At 43.9% G+C, this 26,954-nt stretch overlaps 1 protein-coding gene across 15 annotated transcripts in view; it reads right to left on the bottom strand.

Moving 5' to 3' along the window:
• Nucleotides 1-26,954, bottom strand: part of LOC124069359 (partitioning defective 3 homolog) — a 198,408-nt gene that overhangs the window by 110,389 nt on the left and 61,065 nt on the right. For all 15 annotated transcript variants that reach the window (XR_006845047.1, XM_046408481.1, XM_046408468.1 and 12 more), the window contains exons 3-5: nucleotides 16,597-16,780; nucleotides 13,177-13,364; nucleotides 12,699-12,842 (exon numbers count right to left, since the gene is read on the bottom strand). Coding sequence is in view for 14 of the 15 variants with exons in the window: in XM_046408481.1 (XP_046264437.1) it covers nucleotides 12,699-12,842; nucleotides 13,177-13,364; nucleotides 16,597-16,780 (516 nt within the window). In the remaining variant the exon portion in view is untranslated. The remainder of the gene's footprint in view (nucleotides 1-12,698; nucleotides 12,843-13,176; nucleotides 13,365-16,596; nucleotides 16,781-26,954) is intronic.

The raw sequence follows: 26,954 nt of genomic DNA, 5'->3' as shown, positions 1-26,954 counted from the left end.
GTTGACAAAAATGCAAACATTCTGAAGAAACCGTCAACGAGACAAAAAAGCTCCACCACAGATACAACTTAGAGTTAGTTTTGGCATTGCACCTGAATGCTCTCATCTCTTTGAAAGAGCAGTAAAATCTTTAAATCCAAGTGATGCAACAGTAAGAAACGCCGATATCTCATCACACCGACTGCTGATGGCCTCCATTAAATCAAGACAAAGTTCAAAAACACACAAAGTCCCGTCACTTAAAGTGACGCGTCTCCTCCACACAAGCAAATGCACATCATGAGCTGAGCAGCATCACACTCTGCAAACTGCTTGACGAATGAAGACCCGGTTTTAGAATCGCAATGGTTTATTATCACGTCTTCATAATCCGTGGAAGCCAAAAATCATTAACAAGCATAAAATTCGGCGCACATTCTGTGCTGTTGGCAAATATTAAATTGTGTACAAAATGGAAGAGCAAGTAGTGGAGATTCACCTGTTCATTCACAAATAAATACGCTCATTCATTTCTGAATAACATCAGCCATGCAGACAAAATAAACACACATTGAACATAAAAACACAGAACGTTCACAGACATCCATCACTGCTCAGTGGTGTCTGCGTCCTCTCCAGCAGAGCTCCATGTGTCCACGACCGGACGAAGCCCTGAACCGGAGACTATAAATCAGCCTTAGCCTCTAACCTCTGACCCCAAGACGCCAACACACCATCTGGGTCTCACTTTGAAACGGACAGACAGATGAAAAATCTTCACGATGAATCCATGCTTCTGCAGTTCTTCTAACATTCCACTTCTTTTCGCTCTGCCAGACCATACTGTCGAGTGACACCAACAGATCAGGACAGACAGACAAGAGCTCTGATTTTAGTGCTTCAAAGGACGAAAATCACAGCACACAGACTGACAAAAAGACCAGTGAAACAAACAGCTTCAGGGTCAGTGGGTGAGTGACCCCTTTCAGGAGGAGAACAAAAAAATAAATAAATAAATAAAAGACAGCAATTTCTTTTGAGTTGATACACACACACACACACAGCTGCAGGTATGCTCATCTCACAGATGGCTTATCTTCAGATTTCCACCAAAACACTGGCTGAAAGCACTCAGACGGCTCACCACCGCTCGCCTGAATGAACATGGACGCATCTCGTTGTGTCAGAGGATGTGGTGATCAGACATCGCTGCACATGACCTTTTACATCTTATTTACAGGGCCAGTCGCTGAGGTCAGAGATCCTGCTGAGCTGATCGTGAGACGGGATGTCAGCTGTGACGGGGAATCGGCTGTTTACATTAAATTCAGCTGAACTCTTTTTTTCTTTTGCTGTGATTAAAGAGAATTTAGGAAAGTAAATCTGAAAATGTTAAGTCAGAATGTCAGTCAGAAATGTCTCCACACAGACAGCACTGGATGATCAAATAAACTTGGCGCCCCTGATAATGTTGATCCTGCAGTGCACAACACAGTCCGATCTGTCACAACAGAGAGACGTTTGATTAATGCCGACGCTCGGCTCGGCGCGGGACCACAATGCATCATTAAAAGCGAGCTTTCAATTACAGATCCCTGCGCTAATTCAATTAGTCTGCTTTGAAGACACTTTGATAATGGGATCCAGACGGGCGGACGGCATCGTCAATAACTCAAGGATTCATTGAGCTGAGGGGACGTTATCAGAGTTTATATCATCCTGGCTGCCAGTTGGGCTGTTACACAAGAAGATGAGGATGGTGTGTGTGTGTGTGTGTGTGTGTGTGTGTGTGTGTTTTGTGGAAGCTGCACGTGGGAAACGGAGAGAAAAGGTGTCTGTAAATATGTAACTTCAGAGGGGAAGTTATTATCTGTGTGCAGGTCTAAATGCAACCCTGTGCATAACAATACACACTTTTTCACTTGATTTGATGTGCTTTAGGTAAATTAGTTCACTTGACATCAGCATGATGTCATCAGTCTTGTGCCTCTATGTCTCCAGGCATAGGGACAAGGACACGGACAGGAAGGGACAAGTCCATCAGCCAGCATCAGTGTTTAATGTCTAATGCTGTGGTGGCTGAAGAGAGCCTTCCACTAGGAAGGAAGGCTGTGATAGCAGCACATTACCTTCAAGCCTCACATAAGAGTGTAATGATCACCTGTCCAGAAACATATGGCCACGTTATATATCTTCTCACAGGTAAAAAAAAGAATAAGTTTAGAAGCTATAATCCAGATTGCAGAAACTCGTTTGTTTTCCACGGCTCGCCTCCACACGCACACCGTCTGCAGCTGCATCTGTGTGCATCACACACCTACCTGAGGCAGCAGCAATAACATCATGAACAAAATGAGACTCCCAGCACTTCCTAAATTACCACGGCGCTGCTGCAGCGATCCACTTAATTCAACCGCAATTCCTGCCATCCAATCCAATCAAAGTGGATGGGGTTGGAGGGGGGATGCGAAATATGCGCCACAATTTTCTCAGAAATAATAGACCACGAAGGCCTCATCAGGAATCTGAGCCATTTCAAAACTCACATTTTAGGAGCCAAGGTCCCCCGAGAGCTCAGTCGGTGTCATTCCAAGTGGAATTTAAGGTGTGATTGACTTGTTTTTCGACATGTTTTCCAATTAGATTCTTCTTGATATTTAATAGAGATATCGTCGTGAAGAATACTCAGATTAGTGAGCGGCAGGAAAGAGAAAGATGAGAGAGCAGAAAGAAAGGTGGACGGGCAGAGAGACCGACTCAGACAGGCTCATAGCCAGACAGACACTTTACACAGAGGAGTGACAAAGCTCGCTCAAAGGATGACAAACGACGCTTTGAAAAGTCTCAGCTGGAAGCCTGATGGGAATCAGGGATCCTCTGACATTTTATCTTTTGCTTTTAGGTTGTCAGAACAAATAAAAGACAGAATAAAGTTTGTCCATCTGTTACAAATTTCCTGGAATATCACACAGGCCGTTCACCAGAAAGTAGCTTTATCATCATGGCCTACTACGCCTTAAACACAGGCTTGACTTGGCTATCCTAACAATGTCATACATGACACAGGTGTGTGTGTGTGTGTGAGGGAGGATACAGCAGGGCAGTACGGTATGTGCAAGTGAGGTGGAAAGCAGGCCCTACAGAGGGGTTTGCTTTGTGTGCATTAGTGTGTATTCATACACACATAAAGCACACGAACAGAACGACATGTGAACTGGAACAGATCAACACAATCAATGCGTATGCACATGCACACACGATGTGAAGAAAGCAAAAGACAGTGAGTGGGATTCAGGGAGGAAGAGGCTGAAAGCTGAAATTCTGACTGTCAGTGAAAGCTTTTAGTGACGTTTTTCAGCAAAATTCACGAGCTTCTCAGAAAAGCTCTAGAGAAGCTACTGACCCTCTGACGACCTTGAAGTGACTTTTGTCCGCAACTGAAATCTGAACCTCAAATACGCACACAACATGAATGAACAAACGTCTCAGAGGAACATCTTAAAAAGGAAGTGAGGGGGGAGGAGGGTGTGGAGGAATCTTTGCCTCCCCGATGGTTAAAGTTGTTCTACGTTACTGAATCATAAAATCAATAAAATTAAATAAAATTAAATAAAAAAATAAAAGCTGTGGTGTTGAGGGGCACGTCTGATGGTTCTATGAGCTTCCAGTTCAGCGAGCACATCGGCAGCATCACAAACCAACACTGAACCGTTCCAGATTGTTCTTAACCTTAAGATGGGCACGATCTTCATGACTTCATGAAGCCATCGTCACACTGGTGGCTTAAAGAGCATTCTCTAAACCAAGAAGCGCTAAAATGTCAGACGTCGTTTGTGTGTTTTCGCCAGATGTACGGGAGCTTCTGCAGGTCTGAACCTCGTGGTGCTTTCACCGTATGTCCTGAACACGGAGGCGAGCAGGACGGAGTGTGGACGGCCACACGGCTTGTTATGTGATGCACCGTTTACCGAGATGAGTCTCCTGATGGAGCCGCTGCAATGGAGCAAAATAACAGGCAAAGCCGACCCAAACTACCCCTCTGAGAGGAAGGATGCTGTGGATAATGGTGACGGGCAGCCAACACACACACTAACGCAGAGCTGTCACACTGAAGGCCATTATTCTGCCGACTTCACCTGTAATGGCTGCTGCTGAGAAGAAGAGTTGTATCTATATAAACAAGTCAGGGCACAAAAAGTCACGGATCTTCTCTGGATCTTCTTCCTCTGTGACTTTCCCTCACTTTGTCCTGCTGCAGCGCTTTGCAGAAGTGTGTGCGGCACTTCCAGCCGAAACACCTGCACACGCCGAACAGCGCCACCAATGGCTCAGCAGGTGAACTACATTTAGTGAGAATGGAAATTTTAAAAATATCTAAAAATCATGAAGATGGGGGCTTTGTTGGGGCCTGTAAACCTGTTCCCTCACATGTGGGGGATATTAACCTTCACCTCTACATTTCAGTAATAAATTCTTTGACGTTATCATTTTGGAAGACATTTTTTGAGCATCACTTTTCTCACTTTCAGTGTTTTTAGTTATCTAGTTTAAATGTGACTCATTGGTTGACAACTGCCAACATTTTAGCCTGAAACTCAGAAATGTTTGTGAAAAAATCTTTGGTTAACATATAAAAATTTTGTGTTCCTGCACAGCATGTTAGAGGAAACGACATGAGGCACCCAATTTCAAACTCAAAGTGATTTTATAGATTTTTGGTTAGATTTGATCAAACTTTGGCCTTAAACTTTGGCCACTCTGATCCAAATGCACTCTCTGATCCCACTGCCCATTTTGACATTATCAGACTTTGTCTAAATGTTGGGGGTTCAGGTGTCGACCCTGCAGACGCAGGACTATCTCTGACTGTGCAGCAGGATTTCATTGTCGGGGCACAGCAGGCCTCAATAATCAGCTCCATCCCTCTTCCGTCAGATCCCTCAGATTGTCCTCTGATACCAGCTGACACCTGCTGTTGTCATCCTTCTCGTCTGTCTTTGATCGTTTTATAGACCTGCGATAAACACTCTCATCTCCTTCCTCCTTTCAGCGTCTCTGTCTCCTGTTCAGTCTCTCTCTGTGCCGATGATAAACCTGTGGAGCGCGGCAGGTTTACAAAACTGACGTGTTTGATCTTTGTGTGCTTCTAACCTTTCCTGTACCTCCAGAGGTGGATTAAGTTGGAGAAAGGAGGCGCCATCTGCACAACCTGATCGGGTCTATTTTAAGTGTAATTAGATTTTGGCAGCAGATGACGAACAGCAAATTACGAGCGTGCGTTTGTTTTAAGTCCTGCACCCCGAGGTAGAGATTCCCCTCGGGTAAAATGTAAAGCCTCAAGAGGAGGGTGAGGTTGTCTTTCATCTTCCCTCCATCTCCCTTCTCCTGCTCTCTCACCCCGTTCCTCCCAGCTGAAAGGAATCTGGGCTCCCACAGCTCTCTGTCATATTAAAAACCAAAAGATCAAAGGCGACGAGGAGAAGAGAAGAAAAGCGAGGGAGAGAGAGAGACAGAGAGAAATGACAGAAATAAAAATAAAGGAGATGATGTGAGGAGAGCAAAGAGGAAAAAAAGGGGGGTCAATAGAGACAAAGAGAGATGGGGAGAACAATGGAGAGGAAAGAGAAAGACAGCGAGTGAAATGGAAAGATTTTTATGAGTGATGACACACGGCTCTACAGCGGCCGAACATTAAGTTTACTTCTAAAGGTGTTTGCACTTGCTCAAAGCACAAAAGAAGCTTTCAACAGTAAAAAAAAATACATATGATGAAGATTAGGATGAATATTTAAAGTTTGGAGCTGAAGCAGGGAGGTGCCTAATTCAGACAAAAGAAAATGCCCCTGTTGTCATACTGTATCACAAAAATCAAAGACCAGGCAATTCAAGGTCTCTACTTTTTGATCGTTTGTGCCTTTTGTTGTGGAAATGTGAACCGAGTGCTGTGAATGCAGATCACAGGAGATAAACAAACAATCACAGGAAGTCAGAAGGAGTGTTTCAACAGGACAGAATGAAAACGTCATCTTTTGTAGTTACGGACTTCACCAACGGCAACTTCTCAAGTGGAGGAAAGAGACACAAGAGGCCACAACAGCTGCTCAGCATGTCTTCTCCCTTCACAGATTTCCCTGAGGTAAGACACCAGAGTGAATACATGACAAAACCAGGATCTCACTTCCACACTTTTTACAACTATGGTTTCCCCTCGTTCATTTCAATGGAGCCACCGTGCAGGTAGAGCAGGGAGTCCCATTCAGGGCTCTCAGGTATGAAATGTTGGTTTGTCAGGGAAAAAAACAAAACAAAAATCTGGTTGACCTTTTGGAGCCACCTGATGAAACATCATCCAGGAACACACAGCACACACACTGCAGTTCACCTCAGGATCACTGACATGCAGGACAAAATGATCACCTGCGTGATAACTCTGCAGTCCTCGCAGTCTGAGCGCAGCCTTCCAACCAGCGGACGAATCACTCAAACTGCACCTCATATTCTAACAGCTACCTGTGGCTATGGACTGCAAAGACAGACAAAAAGGCTCACGAGGTGAGAGACGGAGGAATAAGGTTCAGAGGAAGACAATACAGATGGAAACAGAGGGAGGAAAATGAAGAAAGTGTCAGACTAAAGGCTCATCATAGCAGGGTGGCTGCGGATTAACACCGTCTGAAAACACAAACACACACCTACAGTGTTTATCTGTGCACCCCTTCACACTACAATCACACGGAGAACAGAAACAGAAGGACATCACACACACACACACACACACTTAAACCTGTCTCACTCTCTTCGTTCTAAGCTCCACAGCAGCACCTACTGGTCATTTGTTCAGAATCTACACTGAGGCTGCAGCTTTGAAAGAGGTGGACTGTTCACGTTCAGATGTCTTATTAACACTGAAACACACAAACACACAAACACACACACACACAGATTTCTTGAACCCTCACATTGAAAATGATATGTATACATACACACCTGCATATGCAGAGAAACTATTCACAGTCACATCCATACTGGACAGAAGTTGAGCGTGCAGGTTCAGTGCACATTATGCATGCACATATGAACACACACTCCGCTCTGTGAGTCTGAGGTGATTTATGAGTATACGGTTCAGGTTTGCATGATTTATCCTGCTAAAGCTGCACTGTGCACCTGAGGGACTCGACTCTCCACTACACACACGCTGCACGGAGCCTTGTTAGCTACAAAGCACTGGAGAAAGTGTAAGTGTGTAAGTGTGTGTGTGTGTGTGTGTGTGTGTGTGTGTACATGGTCATGAAGATTTGTTTTGGAGCATAAGCTTATGGTGCAATTGTGTTTTTATTTTGTATGCGCATGTGTGCACACGCTCTTGTTTACTTTGCTTTCAAAATGAAATGTATGCATAATGTGTGTGTGTGGTTCTCTCTCTCCTGCTGAGCATCTATGAGTGTGTGTGTGTGTGTGTGTGTTTCTGTGTATGTGTGCAAAAGTTCAGATATCTGTCTCTGCGTGACACACACACGCCATGTTATCTCGCTGTTGTGCTAAAGTGTGAGCGGTCGAGTGCGACTGCGCTCACAGTGCACACATGCATACGCCAGCATCAACATTCCTGATAGGTGTGTGTGTGTGTGTGTGTGTGTGTGTGTGCTGACCTGCCTTCAGTATGTCTGCGTAACAACATCCCCAGTGGGTTGTGTGAAGCCTCCGTCCCACCATGAAAGATAACTCAGTCCCTCAGCAGCCTAATGGCCGAGGACACACAGCAGCATCACAAACACACGCCGACACAAACCAAACACTGCGTTCAGGGTATCACACACTGACACACACACACACACACTGGGACACACTGAACCACATACTGGATTGCACAGCACAGTCAGAGTTAACATCATTAAGTGCCCTGCATATTCACACAGACATGATGAAGACTATTTCACAGGCCCTAATTGTTGTTCACATTAGAGTTATTGGTTGTTCTTGTCTTTCAAAGGCTACGATCCCAAAATGCTAGAAATACTTCCAAATACTGTGGCTGTTACTTATCTGGCCTTGTCTGAGCAAAGCCTCACTTGTCGATCGATCGGTGTTGTCACTGCGGTGACATTTGACTTTCTGTTTGAGCTCTTCTGTCTCAGTCACGGTAGCTCTGGCTTTTCACACCAATGATCCAGTTCTGTTTTGTCAACAGACCCCTGCTGTTGCTGCTGAAAGCCGTAAAAAGCATCATTTTCTAATGAGCATGAAATACTCAGCAGACACTGGGTGTTTGCCTCTCACTGGCAAGCACTTTACGATTACAGACTGCATGCAGAGGATGTTAAAACTTGTTTTAAGTTTGTCCTTTCTTTTGGTTTTGTTTTGTTTTTGTGGCTAAAGTGCGGCCCATCTAGCTTCCTTCCCATTCTCATCACAGAACAGAACTTCTTCAGCGGAGACGATGGAAGACGTTTATATGGCAAAGTCCTTAACTTTAACGCAGCATCACAGAATCAGGCTGGGAAAGGAAAAATTACCGAATCCACCAAGCTGTGAAAACCACGGTGGTTCTTTCCAGCTCACACTCACACACTTTCACACAGAGCCACACAGGGGTACCACTACTGCATAAGAGGGAACTTCAAATGTATCACACACACACACACACACACACACACACACTTTTCTCTAACGAAACAGAGAAGAAACATTAAATAAAAACAAACTCAATACAACAAATTCAAACACACACACACTTCACGACATGTGAGTCCTCAGAGACTGTTGTCCGATCCAGACAGAGTACACTGGATGTGTGTGTGTGTGTGTGTGCGCTGTGTGTTCAGCTGTCCAAGCTCACACTGCAGGCAGCTGAGAAGCTTGTGCCTTTTCTTCTTAATTGGTTGATTTGCAACTGAGTCTGTGGCTGCCTGGATTTCTGACACATGCTCACAGCTGACACACAACACACACACACTGCCAAAGTCACACGCTCACATGGAGGGATGGACACTCAAGACACACACACACACACAATTCAAACACACACACTCACAGATGTATAAATGCCCTCATGACTCATGGATGTACACACACACACACAGACACAAGTGCAGTGCAGCTTCAGCACCTGCAACCAGCACTCATTAATACACACTCGACTGACAGCTCACTGTTGCCATGGCAACCCCCTACCTGTTGCCAAAGGGGGCCTGGAGTTAAAGGGCTTGTAAACGCAGCTCAAAACTGTCGCGGTTCAATATTTTATTTTTTTTGCAGTGTGTCGGGGAGCCGCCGGTGCTGCTGCAGGAGCATACAATTACCCACTCGGGAACGGAGAATAGTTTCATTCATTTCAATGCGATCCAATCTGACTCTCTTCAGTGCAAAGCAAAGCCCCCCATTCTGCGCGTCTTGTCACGAGAGAAGCGAATTCTCCACAGGAGCAAAATAGGCCCGCTTCATTATATGACGCCCGGTTCTAATTCTTCTCTTCATTTCATGGCCCTCTGTTCCATGTTATTCATTCTGAGGAGATAAGATGAAAGTAACTTGAGGAAACTGCGCCGCTTAATTCATCATTCCGAGCTGTTCTTTTCTAATTAAATCACTGCATATTCCATTCTTCATTCCCATACCGTTCTATTTTACTCCCCTAACAAAGGTTTAATGCACTCCTGGAAAATGGCTGTCTGGGCTAATTGTGTCACGGCAGAAGTCCTTTTGGTGCTGCGATGAGATTTACAAAGTACGCAGAAGCTGCACAGCCATGAAATCATGGAATCAGCTCTATGAACAGAACTTACCTCAGATCAGACTGCATGCTCTGTTTTTCATTCTTTTTTGTTTTTTATCTCAAAGTGCATCCTTTGTGTTAACATCTGCTGCACTCGTTCTGCTCAGCTCATTCTGCTCCCAAAACAAAAGACACACTGGTCTGCTGTCGTCCTTTTGGTCTGCTGCAAACACCTAAACTGGACAATTTTATCTCCAAGTCAGCTTTCAAAGACTCTGTCACGGACACTGTCACTGATAGCAGCAGCTGTTTCGCGACACACTAATATTTCTGTAACCTTCCTGTAATCTGCCTGCTGCTTACTGCTGTCCCATAATTTCTTGCTGTCTTGCTGCTGCTGTTTTGCTTTGCCTGTCGCTGCTTATGGAGGCCATTCTTGTTCTTTGTATTGCCTGAGGCATTTGTCTGCTAGACTGTATGTTCTGTATGTGAGGCCTGTGACTGCATATGAGCAGTGACTGTGTTGAAAATGTCTGGATGCATGTTGCTGCCTTTTAACCATTGATATTTCTTCTTTACTTATACTTAATACCACCACACTATAGAAGAGAGTAATCAATCAATCAAGTATGGAACAAAATGAAGGCTTTTGTCACCACAGCAGAGCAGCAGCATCTTTCCTGGACCAAAGTGATCAGAGTGGACCTCAAACCACTGTGACATAAAGCAGCAGGCAGAGAGGCTGGTCTTTCAACAGTCACAGCGAGAGAAGCAGCATTAAATAAGACAGAAACACACACACCACAAGGCCGCAGAGACTTTGTGTAGCTGTTCATGTCACTGTGAGGGCTGTCGGCAGAGTGAGCTGGTGTGTGTGCGAGTTGGGGAGGGCAGATGGCCTCCAGCAGGTCATTAATACCGACCACACCATCCTGCAGTGACCCCTTCCACTTAACAGCCCTCATACTAAAGCCTGCTGTAAGACAGATGAGGTGAGAACGGTTCAGCTCCACACTCTGACACACGGCGAGAACTCGTCGTGCACTCAACCCTTCTGAGGAACAAACTGCTTGCAAAAAAACATTCAGAAGCAGTGAGAAATCCGAGTTAGAGGGTGTGCAGTACAGTCTAAGATGATAAACAAAGATCTGAACGTACTTTAAACTTGCGTGCTTAAAGCTGATGACGAGGAGGCTTCAGTGACTCAGCGCCATCGCAAAGCAACTGAAGCGTCGCCTCACGTTGTGCATTAAAAGCTGCACTTCAACACACCAAAAGCCATCAAAACAATATAAACCTCCCGTCTGGGATTCTGGGACTCCGCAACAACAAAAGATAAAAATTTAGGTTGTTACAAAGTTTGGTTTCTCAAATGTCACTTCATTCAGATGATAAAAATTCAGAGCTCATTTTGATCGATTTTCGATCTAGAATTGAAATCGTGGCAGCCCGACATGCTTGAATACACATTAAGAATATATCTGACAACAAAACTGCATCTGGCTCTGCAGCAGGAGGCAGAAAAGGTAAAGGCAGAAACAAGTCAGGGCATTGGCACAAAATAAATTAGTTATTGACAAGACGGTCAGACAACTGTCTCACAGACTGCTGCATACATCAATTCAACATGCTGAATCAGATGAATGGGCTGACTAGCACTAATGGAGCCGGACACACTGCAGAAACTACAGCAGACGCACGGCCTCATACGATACGATGCCCCCAAACAACCAACCGTCTGATGGCGTCAGGGCTCCGAGTCCCCTCATGGAGAAACCATCAGCCTCGGCCATCAGCATGCTGGGACACATCCACATCAATTTCACGGAAAAGCAGGAATTTTAACTCTCACATCCGCGTATTCCCGCTCCAAACTTTAACTGCCACTTCAGTCCACACTATGCACTGTTTAACTCGATTCAACTGGTCAGTGCTGCACAAACTGGTGCCAGTGTTTGAACTTTTCTCCAGTCAGAAGATAAAAGATAAAAAAGCCACAACTCTTGTTACACCTTATGGCTGTAAATACACACTGCTTGTCTGAACATCAGCCGGTCTGCATGCGTACATTAAGTCAGTATTACACTGAGATAATCTCGCTTCATTAAAGCTGGAGTGTAATGCTGATGACCTACCACAGAACCGATTAGCCAAAACAACTAATAGCACAGTTCAAGATAAAGAACAGCGATTGGTCCATGAGCTTTCCACCATGACCTTTAACACAACACGGTGCTTCATATTTATTCAATATATTTCACTAATGTTTTTGGGAAATCATCTGACCGAATATGAACCCAGTGATGCAAGTTTGAAGAGATATGTTATCATATTTTATGATCATATTCAAAGAAAACATTGGCATGCAGGCCACCAGTGGGAACGGAGCCCCTAAACTTGGCAGTGTTCTCCAGAATATCCAGTTAAACAGGACCACATGTACTGAATGTGGCTTATGTTATTTACTGTGTCAACATTATGTTATTTCTCATTCCATGACTTATGTGTCACTGTGGATTTACGGTGGAAATTCCTCACTTTTTAACCTCTTCACTGAGGGCCAGGGGAGCGATAGAGCTGGACCGGGCTCTGGACTGGATCTTGGCCACTCAGACGGGCTTTCACGGAGCTTAGGGCTGAGGGACTGTGGAGGGTGATAGCGGCTGTAAATCGCCAAACGTTGGACAGTTGAAGCTATCAGTTGTTCACTACATGTCCACACACAGAGACATACAGTGTGGGTGTGGTTTTGTAATGATATCGTTAATACACGTTTTCTCTTCTGCCTTTTACAGGCAGAACTTCCATGTTTTTCTTCTAAGTTTTTTCCTGCAGACTCATCTCATCCCCTTATGCTTCATTTTCCACAGAAAACTCGTATGTATGTTTTTGGTCCGGGATTTGCATATACTAACCAACCATCTGCCCCGCCATCCACCACGCATCAATGAGCACGTCCAGTTTCACTGTGCTCATGTATATGCAGGTACTGAACTGGTCCTACCTGTTCCTGTCTCTCCAGCCAGCGGTCCACCATGGGATGGTTGGCGCTGAGTGACGAGCGGGCCGTCTCTCTTTGAAACTCTCTCTGATTGGCCCACGTCCCCGCATCCCGTGGCAGACTGCGGTACGTGTCCATACCTTTACCCTGCAAAGACAAGGAAACAAAGATTTTTAATGAACGGCAGTTGTGTCACGTGTATCTTCTCTGGACCAGCCGCTTCTTGAAGCTATTGTGAATATAACACAAGCTCACGTCCCCTTTTTGAAAATATTCATTTTCAGACTGATGGACAGTTCTCGCAACAAATCACAAGGGCAAGAGGACAAGGGCACAAATTGTAGCTATTAAATAATTTTACTCATCTATATTGTTTGGGCTCTGAAAGAAATCAAAATGCAATCGTTTGCAGCTAAATGTCCACCACTTGCTCCGTCAAAGCAAATCACTCTGCATGTTGTTGGCAACCATCTCCACGTACCTTCCTCTCGAGGCTGTTGGTGCCAGAGGAGTGGCGAGCTTTCAGGAAGCCAGCGGTGGTGGACCAGCGGGTTGGGTTCTTCCTTGACGGCGGCTCTTCTGTTTGGACTCGTGATTCACCGCCGCTAAATGGCCCATTGATGGTCAGCAGGGCGGGGTCGCTGCTGCGTCGGACGTGGAGGGGCATATCTGAGACACAGGAAAGACGGTGAGGGTGTCACAGAAGCATTTTAACTTTTCTTTTCCCATAACCTGGGTTACAATAAAGAGGGGAAATAATATCAAAATCTGAAACCTTTTTCTTAGAAAGTGCCTTATTAACAGTGTAGAAAACCACACACCTTGCTATCTGGTAAGACCCGAAGCAATGCATGATTGATGTAAATAGGCTGGAACGAATTTTGTTCCTTAAACACTGTTGGCTAATAAAGGCAATAAATCACTGCGATTCCATTATCACCCAACAGTGGAATAATCTGGTTTATCACTAAAAGTCTAATCAGGCAGCTCTAGTTTCTGCTTTACTGTCAGCATTAGAGCCTCATAACAAAGAGCAGAAGACACTGTGTGGGAACAACAATATGAAGAAGAGCCTATTGAGGAACAACAGCGTAAGTGGATGCCCTCCATTAAAACTGTTCACTGTGTTTAAAAGTTGCAGCGCGTGGGAAGTGGGCCAGGGTCCAAACAACAGCTCCAACAAGGACGACACGCACAAAACACCACAGCCAGCGCTTGTGCACAAGACGCAATATTATAACACTGAAAATCCCCCACTTTCAGACCTCGCCGGAATCCCACAGGGTGGATCTGATTGGCTGAAATCTACCCGGCGGACCTCACAAGAGAGATGGAGCGTAAACGAAAAGCTGCAGTTGTTTAAAAAACTGGAGCGTCTCCTTCAGATGACAATGCCAAGTGTCATGTTCCCATGTTCTCTTCCAGGAGTGGAAGTGGATCTCTGTGTGTGTGTGTTTGTGTTTGTGAATTATTATTATTAACTGTGTGTAAGTGTGTGTGTGCCCAGTGAGCATGTGTTTGTATTTGGGCATATTTGAGCCAGCAGCTACAGTATGTGTGGAGGATCTGGAAGTGTGTGTGTGTGTGTGTGTGTGTGTGTGTGTGTGTGTGTGTGTGTGTGTGTCAGAGACACTCGTGCACTGTGCTGACAGGCTGACTGGTGTTGCTGGGTCACTTGGAGCGTGGGATCCTAAACAGGTTGGAGCCGTGGGAGGCAGCAGCACTCTGGGAGATGGAGTTCAGCAGGACTGGCCTAACAAGTCTCAACATCATCATCATCTACAACTCCCAGGAGGCACGAGGACACTTCTGAAGCTGAACTGAGCAGACGAGTTCGATATACCAGCTTTACACTGTGTGCTACTATGACCTTCCTGTACAACTTTTCTCCCAGATTAATTGCTGCAGTTTAGAAAATCCATTTTTCGAACTGACATCTGAAAGCCTCACATGTTCGCAACAGTGGCATCATCCTTTCATCAGCGTTTCCACGTCTGCAGAGGTTTGGAGTTGAACAAAGACAAGACATTAACATCAGTCCATTTGTGAGCTTCAGCAGATCTCTCTGCCTAATAAGCTTAATCGCTTCTCTTTTGAGTTTGTGGGCCGAACAAAAAAAAAAAAACCTGGCAAAGGCCCGGACGAGTCCAGCGGCTGTCATCTCATCCAACATGAATCGGTGATTGAAAGCTATTCTCGTTAGGAACGTGTGAAAAATAAAATTAATCAAATCCCTTCTCTTCCATGACAGACGCCCCTCTTAAAACCCAATGAAATTCAGCTGATGAGATTCAGTGTGGCCAATTAAACAGGGTTACAATTTATTATGAAGACAGGCAAATTGGACGTAACTGACAGGTGTGATTATGTCTGAGATTTTCCATTTCTTACCGCAAATTCATATTCTGCGTCTCATCCAGAAATCCAATTAGGACTGGAGTGACCTCCCTCACACTGTGTGTGTGTGTGTGCGAGGGAGTGTGTGAGACAGGAGGCTTTGGTGGCTGCTCTGTCAGTCAATAGCAGCTCACAGGTCATTAGTGTATAAGCCATCCTGCAAACTATTTTTAGTGCTAACGAAAGATGTTAATTAAAGCGCAGTTTGTCTTTGACTTGAATGTGTTGATCGGAAGGCGTGTGAGGAGGGGTGTCTGTTAATGCGTACAGGAAACAAATGAAAAGGTCAGGGTCTGTATAAATATATACATATTTTTTTAAAATCCTCCAAATTACGCCCGAAGGAAGAAAAAGCTCGGCACGTCTAATCACAGGACACACTCCTATTAACAGCAAAGTGAACGGCAAGAGAAAGTGCAGGCAAAGTCACTGAGATGAAGTTCGAGCTGTACACGAGGCAGCAGGTACAAAAGTGAACCCATCACATGCAGGCAGTGGAGACGCACGAGTTGACCGTCATCCCATCAAAGTCAGAGACAGCACACGACTCCTGTAAAGCCTGCGCTAATTAGCCGGTTTTATGTGTTGGCACGTGTGACATTTTTGTTGATTTGCTGCTCAAGCTGGAGTGAAATGGAGTGGAAACCGATTCCTCCCGCTTCGAGTTTTAAAGTGCTCCCTTTAAGTGATCACAACATTTCCTTTAAGTGAATTAATACGTGAAACTAACAAACAACCAGAAAGGGGACGAAATTACAGAAAAGATGCAAACAACTCAAACTAAAGCATGGGAAAAGTCTGCTGATGACCAAGTGATTACATCAGAGAGAACGAGATGCATGGGAAGAGACTATTCTGAAGACAACGTACTGCTTTACATTATATCTTGTCCATCATGGCCAAACCTTTATTGTAAGGTCATGTTCAAAAAGAGAGAAATACCTGAGAAGGAAGAGAAAGAAAGAGCTTGAAAGAGTTTGTTTGTTTCTGGTTGTGTGCAAATGGTTTTACTTGATCCAAATTGACAAATCACCTACAGGATTCAGTTTCCCATTCAAACTCATAGTAATTACAGTAGAAGAAGAGACTTGGCCGGCAAAACTGCAGAGGTGGACGGACTCAGCGTCACATTTGATTTAGGAGGCAGCGAACAGAACCAATTAGCCACTCTGGCCAGGGATCAAATGGCTATCTGTGCCTGAAAAAAAAGGCCCTCCTGTCCAATTAACAGAATTTATGGACAACTCTAAGGTACCGCTGTGCTGTGATAAGGTAATTTGTTGGGTTTCTGTGTACAGCAGCAGTTGCTGACATTTGACTTTAATGAAGACGACAGATTTGTAATTTAGGAGGAATATAAGAGTAACTGACTCAATTATTAATCACCTGTTGAGTAAATTTAGCTCCTGATTGTATCTTTGGATGAAGGCGCCTCTATCCAAATAATGAATAAATCTCAAGATCTTAAACCAATTCTGTTTTTAACTTCGGCGTTGAGACTTACTGGTCCGCAGGGCGGAGGGCGTGACCTCGATCTCACTGGCAGCCTGGTAGGGTTGGAAGGCCGAGGCTCCACTTCCAGCACTGAGGTCAGCAGCGAACAGATCGGGGCTCTGGGTCCCGGTGGAGCTGGCGCTGGTACCATCACCCCCATGATGGGGCTCCTGCTCGTCATAGACTGCTATCAACTGGAGGAGGGAGGAAGAAAAGAGGGGAGGTCAGAAGATGTTGGATTTGAGAAACATGTCACTTCATTTCATATAAAATGCATATTGTACAAAGTTAAATCTGTATCTTCTCAGCAAGAGATGCAGAAAAGTAGAAAAGGGTTTCTTTGTGTCTTTGTGACAAAAAAAAAGCTTAAACCCAAACAATAACATACACTGGGATAATCTGGAATTAGGGGAAAAGATTACAATTACAAAGAGAAAGAATGAGATGAAGACACTGAGATACGAACGCAAGAACCCAAAAGGAAGTGCTGTAGGTTAGACGTGAGAACAAAGCCTGAAACGAATGACATAACAGAGCATAAATACCCGAAAATAAGGGAGGCATTTAAAAAGAAAAGGAACAGGGGGGTGAAGGAGCAGAGAGACGGCAGTGAAGGAGAAAAGGATCAGAAGGTGGATTGGATTTGTGGAGAAAAGAATTGCTTTTCTTTGAAAAATCCTTTTAGAAAATCCCGAAAGGTTGAGCAGCATGTGTGCAAACGATAACTGTGTGTTACATAAGCTGCTCACTCATAGACAAAAGTTATCACAACCAAGTAAGGCGGGGTGAATAATGCACAGTAAGTTACTTATTTCTGTATCTCTAGTTGTAAAAAGGGATTTCATTTAACACAGAAGCTTACAACAACATCTCAAAGTTAGCTGGGACAACCATTGATTGTCAAATGTGCTCATAACTGGCGACTGATGACGATTACAATAATGAATCTGGCATAAGTCAACCTAATGATTATTAAAACCTTGAAGATGTTTGAGCTGTTCAACATCCTGCATGAAAACCTGCATGTAACAACAAGTAGTGCCAAGAACGTCTAGCAATGAGAAGTCACTAAGTGAAGAAGAAGAAGAGGAAGAGGAAGAGGAAGAGGAAGAGGAGGAGGAGGAGGAGGAGGAGGAGGAGGAGGAGGAGGAGGAGGAGGAGTGGCTGAGAATTCCACATGGATTAACAGGGAAGGAGTACCTGCCCAAAAAAGGCTAAAAGTTTGTGCAAAGGTCTCACCAAACGGGAGGAGGCTTACAGGTAAAACAGCATCACTCAAAGCCATATTTGCTAAATACTGCACGCCACGCAGATTTGTTTTTCTTTTTACATATACAACATGTATTCTGACCACCAAACTGTAGCCACTTACTTGCTTGTAGGCACTAGCTTGAAATCAACAGATCGCACACCCCGAGTCGCTCATTAAAACAGTTTTTACTTCACTCACTTCAATATTTACTCAGCAATTAAGAACCTGAAAACAGTGCAAAGAGAACTTAACCTGAAGCCATAACGAACAGACAGCACACGGTCGTCCTTTCCTGCACAAATCCAAGTGTGCCCAATGTATATGAGGGTGATTTAGCCTCTCCACTTTATGTTATTAAACTGAGGCATTCATTAAGTCCAATCCTCTGTTCATTCAAAATGTCTCCACATTTACCTTCTTCTGCCTCAGAAATCTGATTAATTCCAGCCTCAACTGAGTCCCTTTATTAAATTAAAGATGAGATTCACGCCGTCTCTCTGTGACTCCCACCAGGCCCACATGTGTGTTCAGCTGGCTTCACTTAGCCAGTTCAACAGGGATGCGATCCAACTGTCCCTGGTGGTGAGATCTGATGCAGAGACACGAATGTGATAGCGTCTCTTCAACTCGCTGACCCCCAGCGTCTCACACGCATTAAACACAAACCGAGATGCTGAACAGCTCAAACATCTTTAAGACATCACTGCAGTTCATCTGGGTTCATTTATATGCTCCTGACCAAAGAAAAACCCTCAACCTTAAAGAAAATTTTACCAAACACCCCATGGTGGAAAGTAGCTGATCAAAAACAGATACTGTTTTCACTTCAGTAACCCCCCCCCCAAAAAAAAAACAAAAACAAAACAACAAAACATTATGTAATGTGAGAAAAACAAAAACGTTTTTTTGCAATTAAACAGTTGTTTAGTACAGAACGTTTATGATGCTCATCTGGTTTGAAAGAAAAATACAACTGAATGTCATCAGCGTACAAAACCACTGAGAATCTGTTCCTTCTCGCTCAAACATTTGTCATCTGTGACTGAACTATCACATCGAGACAATCTGGATGGTGAAACTCCACTCTGTATTGCTGCAACTGAGAACATCTCTGGGAAAGATTTAGTCCACATGTACTCTGAGTCTGGCCCGCATCCCATCTGCTAACATGGAGGGGAGGAGGGGTTTATGGCCTGCAGTGCAGCCAGCCACCAGGGGGCGATGCAGATGATTTGGCAGCAACAATTCTAATTAAACAACACTTAAACGTGTTCACACTGAAAGATACGCTCACATGTATATGTAGGCACGTCGCCACACACGCTCACGCACGCAATTACATTTGGGATGCCCACACAAACAATTAAAAGCACGCACACGCACGCACGCATGCACGCACACTATTCAAATCTAACTACCAGTTTTCCAGCACATTGAACCTTCATTTCAGCCACATTTAGCCTGAGAGCTGGGGAGTTTTATAGTGTGCTGGACAGGCTCCCTGGTGAGAGGAACAGGCTCTTGAGGGCACACACACAAGCCCATTTACAGACCTCAAGACTCATTTTTCCCATTAGGCCCTTTACACAAATGTGGACACATTTACTTCAAATTACAGCTCGCGTCAGCCCCGGGCTAATGTGTACACACAGTAATGGGAGTAACAAAGGTCATAGGGCAGGAGAGGTGGGTGACGGAGGGTGTGTGGGTGTGTGTGTGTGTGTGTGTCGGTGTGTATGAAAGACATGTGGAAGCTTGTGTGTCAATGAATAGATGAAAGAGAGAAAGAAAGAATATAGAAGAGAGAGAAGTAAAAATACATAGAGGATGACAGAGGTGTGTGCGTGTGTATGTTTGTGTGTTTCATGCACACATGCTCAAATAAAACTTCCTCTGAGTGTGTGACTGTTTGCGAGTCACCCACTCTGTCCTCATTAGAGCTCAGTTGAGCCAGAACAGCTGAGTCAGCAAACGCCCTCCTTCCATTGGCCTGCTCCCTGAGGACACCAAAGAAGAGGAGGAAGAAGAAGAAGAAGCAGGAGGAGAAGATGAAGAAGAAGAACCCCCCCCCCCCAAACCCCAAGTGCTTTAACAGCCCATGTGGTTGCTATTTCATGGTAATGAGTTCGGCTGGAGCGTGTGCTATAAATGTGTTCAGGTCTTCAAATGCTTAGCCCATCTGATATCACTGGAGGCTAGAAATTATCTGACACAGTCATCAGTGCCTTCATAAAAGCAGTACAGTAGACCTGATGTGTTGGATCATTCAACAATCCCTGAGTCCAACTTCAGTCCTGAGGTGTCAGATAATACAGTCTGACATGGAGACTTCAGCTAATTCCACTGTTCAGGATGCATACGACTCAGAAGTAACGGTTATAGAATGATGATTTTCTCTTCAAAATGTCAGAGAGGTGCAATAATGTGAATGTAATGTTCCTACAGCTCCGAACTCGCAACGTTCGACTACTGGAAGAGGCATGTTTGGCCAGAAACGTACAAACGTTTCCTGGCTAACAATAAACTTCTTCTTTTGCTTCAATTTTACTACATCAACTCTGAAATAAGTAATTCACTCCACGAGTTCTTGACTCTTTGACAGAATGGAGTCTGAAGCACTTCGCTTTGTCACAAGCAACATATGACATTGCATATGAACTTCCTTATCATCATCATCAGCTGAATGTTGAACATTTCCTGATCTGCGTTTAAACCTCAGATTGGTCCTCAGTGCTTTTACTTCCTGTCATTTAATTCTTTGTCTTTCTTTAACAACCCTGTAAAATGTGAGGGCTGAACATGGGAAAAAAATACAACATGAATGACAAGTAACTAAGCTAAACATCAGCTTCACTACGCGTTTCATGTGTCTAATCAATGTGAATGAATAATGCCGCGGTGGAAACATCAGAGGGCAGAGCGACCATTGACAGCTGCTCCCTCTGGACTTCCTGTTGGATCCGTCAGATGTTTTGTTGAGTCAATTGTTGTCTGTGTGCTGTGAAACAGCCTCAAGTCCAAGCTAATTGCTGTGGTTTGTTGACAAGCAGAGTCCTGACCCTGCCACCCAATGTCTCTCTATCTCTCTCACACACACACACACTCAGAAAAAGGTGACATCCAATCAGCAGGGTCGGTTTACCCTGAGGAAAACAGAGCTGGGTGTGGATTGGCTGTGAAAACCGTGTCATGAACAGCCAGAGGCTTCAGACGACTTAAAATGAACCTAACCTTTGTTCTTGACTTACAGCCTCAACTTTTACAGTTCGATGAGGACTGCAACAATTATTTATTCATAAATTAATCACAGAGATCACATGTTAAACATCACTCCGATGATCACAAGGAGCGTGGTGAACATCTTAGTCGTTCCTTCCAACCATTTAAAAAAAAGAAAGGCATGCAGCTCTTTTAGTTTGTGAGGCAGTGAGAGTCTAATGTGAGGGGTCTTTGTCCCTTAGTGATTATTAAACTTATTTATTTCTGTTGATGAATTTATTGATTGTTTCACTAATTGGCTTATTCTGATCTGATCTACAAAGGTGGGAACCACAGGTTTACAGAGCAGTGTGTGTGTGTGTGTGTGTGTGTGTGTGTGTGTGTGTGTGTGTGTGTGTGTGTGTAAAGCTCTCCTTTCACTTTTTATCAACTTTTGCTCACTCTCTTGCACACACACCCTCTACACTCAAGCCCCCCCCAAAAAAAGGAGCAATAATTGAAAAGTAAATTACAATGGAAAGTGTGAGTCAGTCCACTTTTGAGCAGTCACTGGCAGCTCATAAATCATCATCATAACTCTGGCTAGAACAATACACTGGCAGTCGGGCCAGAGAGAGGGAACCAAAGGTCTCTCAAAGGAGAATTAATCCTTACGAGGGTGTGAGGGTGAGGGTGTGTGTGTGTGTGTGTGTATTGGTCGGGGTTGAATTTAGCAAGACACGGTCGCTGCTTGCACCACATCAGTGATGGCCTCGTCTTATTTCATCAGAAACGCCCCAGTTTGCGTGGTGAGGTCATCCAAAAATTACAGTTGCCTCAGTTCTGGCTATCAACTCCAAAACATAAATCTTTCCAAGGTGCTACATCCATCTAACGACCGTTTGATTTATTCCCTCGTCATATGTAATAATGTCAAATCATTACAATTTCACACAGAATCACATTACATCAATAGACCGCACTCTCCCTCGTGTCGAACACCACATTGTGTAGAGTTTGTGCTCTTTCGTATGATTTACTGAATCGTTTTTAAACAATACGAACGGACATGTAAAATGAAGAAGAGCTGGACTGATGATTTGAACAGAGGAGGAAACCTGATCATCACGCACAGTGGAAATGACAAGACGAGACCACAGAAGTTACTGAATGATAAAGCTGCTCCAACTGAGTAAGTATGAATTATCTAAAACATTAAGATCACATAAATCAAAGCGCAGGACAACTAACCAATATTTTCCTTATAAATTTAGCTGCCAAATGTTTTATTAATGAATCTATAAATGTTAAAAATACTGAAAAATGTTATTTAAATTGTTATCAAACACCTAAACATGTTCTGTTTACCTAAACAAAACTCAGATGTTGCTCAAACCTGCCAAAATTGAGAAAAATTAAGATACTGGATCTTAAAATCTAGTATCATACAATCTATTACCATATATTACCACGTATTGGATCTGGTTTGGTTCACTGAAGAAGCCAGCATATTTCCCAAATGCGATCTGTCGTTTTCACTGTTGTCTCTGGTGTTACTGCAGTCCACAACAGCAGATCAACATGGACACAGATGTTCCACCTCACCAAAGGGATAATGAACAGTAAGACAATGTGTGTCCTTGACAAACAAAGGTGACCCTTAGTCTGGAAACCCAAATCCTGAAGACTTGGCTTGCACTAATCCAGGTCCGTGCCAGGGAATGAGAAGGCAAAAAGCAAAGCAGTCAGCAAAAGCAGGGAAGCAACCGCTTCACTTTCGCCTACACAGCTGTGTAATCCAAAACATGTTGTCCCGACTCTCCTCTTAGGTCAAAAAAACTGCAGCCTAGAACATTTTCCTCGGCTCCCAGGGACTGTGGACAAAGTGTGAGGGCCTCTCCCCAAAAGCGACAGCCATCAAAACCATCAGCATCAGTCCACCGCGGCCAAAAACCACAGAGGGCAGACGGGCAGCGACCGGCGTTACTCCCAGGTCAGCACACCACACTGTTTATGTGAGGGGTTCAGTTTCAAAATGTCTACTGCTGGGAGAATAAAAACAGACCCAACATGAAAAATAAAATCATTTCTAAAGGATGGCTGGTAACTTGAATCTTTAGATGACAACCTGATAATACGTTTGCAAACAAGATTCCTTACTTTTTATGGTTCTGAGAGGTGAAGTTCAGGTCAAAAACGCATGCACACTTTGACTATTTGAAAATGGAAACCTCAGTTTTATTTTCTCGCTTTCAGGAAATCCCCTTGAGATCCGCACCTCGAATTGAGACGTTGGAGGAATGCGACCCTTGACGGGTTCATTAGGTTGAAATCGACTGCTTCTGTCTTAGAAAATCAGTGAAGGAGGTTAAGAGTTTGAGGGCTGTGACAGGAGTTACAGTTACATGGTTTCCACTCAACGAGCAACAAACACACGAGTGTGGCGAAAGCCATTCATTAAAGGCCACAGAGGGAGAAGAGACGTGTTTTCTCCTCTCTCATACATCCAGTTTGATTTGTTACCCGAGAGGTTACATGAAATCTTTCATCATATTTTTTTTTCACATGTGGCAGCACAGACAAGACTGTAGCATAACATGCTAGGAAAAAATAACAGCGAGTCCCTCTCACCTCCTTCATCAACAGGAGGCATTTTAACAGACTGGGCAGCTGTACGCTCTGAGACGTATCCCAGACACACACGGTCAAGTTTGCTCCGGCGTTGTATGGCAAAGGCAGGCCAAGGCTTGAGGTACCCGCGGCCTCCAATACAAATATAAAGAAATAGTGTATAAACCTGTGAAATAAAACATGAGCCTTCAGGTATGGGTGGGAAAACTGATGATCTAAGAGGACTGTAGAGATTGTGGAAAAAGGTCCTCTTATTTTTGTTTCCAAACTTTCCCACATGTGGAATGCACTTGGACAGGCCACCTTTGGTTTGTGGCCAAAACAAGACATTTGATGACATCACCTTCAGTTTTGGGGGGACAATGATCGACATTTTGCACCGTTTTATGACATTTCATGGACCAAAAAACTACAGGATAAGTAAAGAAAGTGTGGTCCTGGTGGCGAGGTGCTGACTGCGACCAAGTGAATAACCCTTGCATCAACCTCCCCTACGACGGCCACTAAAAACTTTCCTGTCAGTGTTTCCCGTCACTGTAGAAACATGGTGGTGTAAATCTCTCAGAAAAGCATAATTGTGAATATTACATGCCCTTTCTGCCAACAGATCCACCAAAGTCCTACACACTGGACCATTTAGACATTCCAGACAACAGTGTGCTTCCACTTTTGTTTCAGCACTTTGAGAAAGACCCTTTCCTGTTTCATCATGGCAATGCCCCCATGCAAAATAAAAAACAGGTCCATAAAGAAATAGTTTTCCCAGTTTTGGTTTGGGAGAACGTGAACAGCCTGCACAAAGCCCTGAACTCAACCCCAACCAACACTTTTGGGATTAACCGAAATGTCAAATGCTGGAATCATCTACAATTTCTTAGGAGGAATAAATGCAGAAAAATGTCTGGGAGCTAAAATAGTGCTGTCCTTACAAAACTTAACAATCAAATGGAATGAGAACTGCCATCCAAGTCAACTTTTCCTCCCATTTCTACATTCAGATGAAATTCAGCATCCAGCATGGGCACTGAATTCTTGCTATGGCACTCTGAAGTTATTCTGTCACTTTGTTCTCTCACAGTCACCACATATCACTGTGATCCACACACACAGTCATATCTGCAGGCCTCAGAAAGACAAATTTAAGACTTCTCAGGCATTTTAAAGTTACTGGGAATTTTATTTAAGACCACTCACAACCAAAATAAGAAATGCAGCTCAAAAAGCAGATTATTTTGGAATTTGTGGCATAGAACAACAAAAGACAACTTTTCCATAGTCACACTTTTTCCAGTGTTAACTGAAAATCATAATAACTTCATTTAGCATTAACCCAAGAGCTTACAAACAAGGGTCTAACTTCTACCAGTGTCCAATATGTGCATAATTACAGGAAAGCCTTCAGAAATTAGCGGAAAGTTCAGGATTCAAGCTTGTTTAAAACTTTCTCAGATGTTCTTTCTCAATCTGATTGGACTCATTCCTGTAATCAAATGTGTGTCTTGCAACAACTGTTTTGTGAGCCTTCATGGAAAAGTGTTAATCTGAGCAGCAGCAGCCAAAGGGGCGGCGGTTTGGATGTGTGACAGACGGGGCTAAGATTAGCTGAGGCAGACGTGCAGCGCAACCCCAAACTCCCACCGAGACCGTTACAGAGCGAGCGAGCGAAGGCAGAACGTACAGTGACCTTGACCTCGCCAAGTTTAGACTAAGACACACACTCGCAGAGGAAGAAGACGAAGAAGAAGGAGACGGATCAAATGCAGGAGAATGAGATAATGACATTGCCCAGCTGTGTGTGTTCTTACACATCCTTCAGAAAACAAAAACTGTCAAAAAACCACAGATGCACACACACACACACACACACACACATTATGTCCAAGCAAACACAGATTTAGGATAACATTGTAATCGAGCGGTGTGGAACACGTCCAATCAGCATAATGACCCAGTATCCATTTCACTTTAATCCAGACAATAGGAAACATATGGAGGAAAAGCACGGAGCCGTCCGAGTCGAGGCCAAACTGACAACGTGAAAACAGCAGTCAGAGAGGGAGGGAAGCACTGAAGGTGATTCATTCTCCAAACCGGAGGAGTGCTGAGCTGTAACTCTCATTCCCTGAAATGTTGTTCTCGTTACACAGTTTATTACTCAACTCAACTTTACTCAACAGCAGCAGTCCTGATACAGAAAGTGCTTGCGACAATGTTTTTATTATGCATAGTTGCTCTCTTCATCTTTTTAACCCAAATACATGTTTTATCCATCTTAGGTTTGATAAATAAGAAAGAGTTCCACATTTTTATAATAATACTTATTCTCTTTCTTTCCAAGGGTTAGACAAAAACACTGATAGATCTCCTTTATGTTAATAATGTTTGAGTTCACTTAGCTTAGCCTAAAGACTGTTTATCTTTAAAAAACAATCAGCTGACTAGAGCTTTGTTACACACAAATGCTCATGTCAAAAACATGAAGTCGTTTCCACTGTTGGAAAAAGAACCATCTTGAGTACCAACGCTGGACAAAAGCAATACTTCAGTGGTTCCTTGAGGCAGAAATTGAACCTGCAATTTCCATTTTTCTGTTTTCGCCTCACCTTTCACTGTTAAATCTGAAAAGTCTTGTTCTCAAGTTAAGCCCATGTGATCGTTCACTGCGACAGCAAAACCGACGATCCTGGATTCCCGAGCTTTAAATAAAAAAAACACAGCTGAGTGAAAACTGTGTTTAATTCAAGCTGCCATAAGGTGATAGATGTGGGCAGTACACAGAAAAGACTGTGCAACAAATCCACTAGAGAGCCACACACACGCACACACGGGGGAAACCATTTCCTGTGGCCAAACACCCGATGTTGCAATGCAAATCCGGTTCTGAATCCTGGATGAGAGGGCAGAGTGAGGTTCTCCGACTGCCACGGGTACAGGTTCATTTCCCACTGAGGCTGTCAGCACCAAAAATAAATGCACTCAAGTAAAATCAGGTTTGTTCCACTTGTTCAATAGTTTGACTCAACTAATGGAATTAACGTTAAAGAACTGTAACATAGCTGCTCGACAGCCTCTGATGACCAACACTCCTACTAAAATACGGAGATGAAGTTGAAAAACAGACGCGTAGTCCTTTAAATCAATGGCGACCAAATCACATCTGTGTGTGTGAGTGTGTGTGAGTGTGGGTAAGGGGTGGGGGGTGGGGGTGTAGTAAGAACACTAATGAGCACCATAGATCACATGCCATCAGTGCTAATCACACTAAGGGCTATATTTAGCCATTTAGC

Source organism: Scatophagus argus, chromosome 13, assembly GCF_020382885.2.
Source record: "Scatophagus argus isolate fScaArg1 chromosome 13, fScaArg1.pri, whole genome shotgun sequence".
In the NCBI taxonomy this organism is placed as follows: Eukaryota; Metazoa; Chordata; class Actinopteri; family Scatophagidae; genus Scatophagus; species Scatophagus argus.
This window is presented reverse-complemented; position numbering and strand designations above follow the sequence as displayed.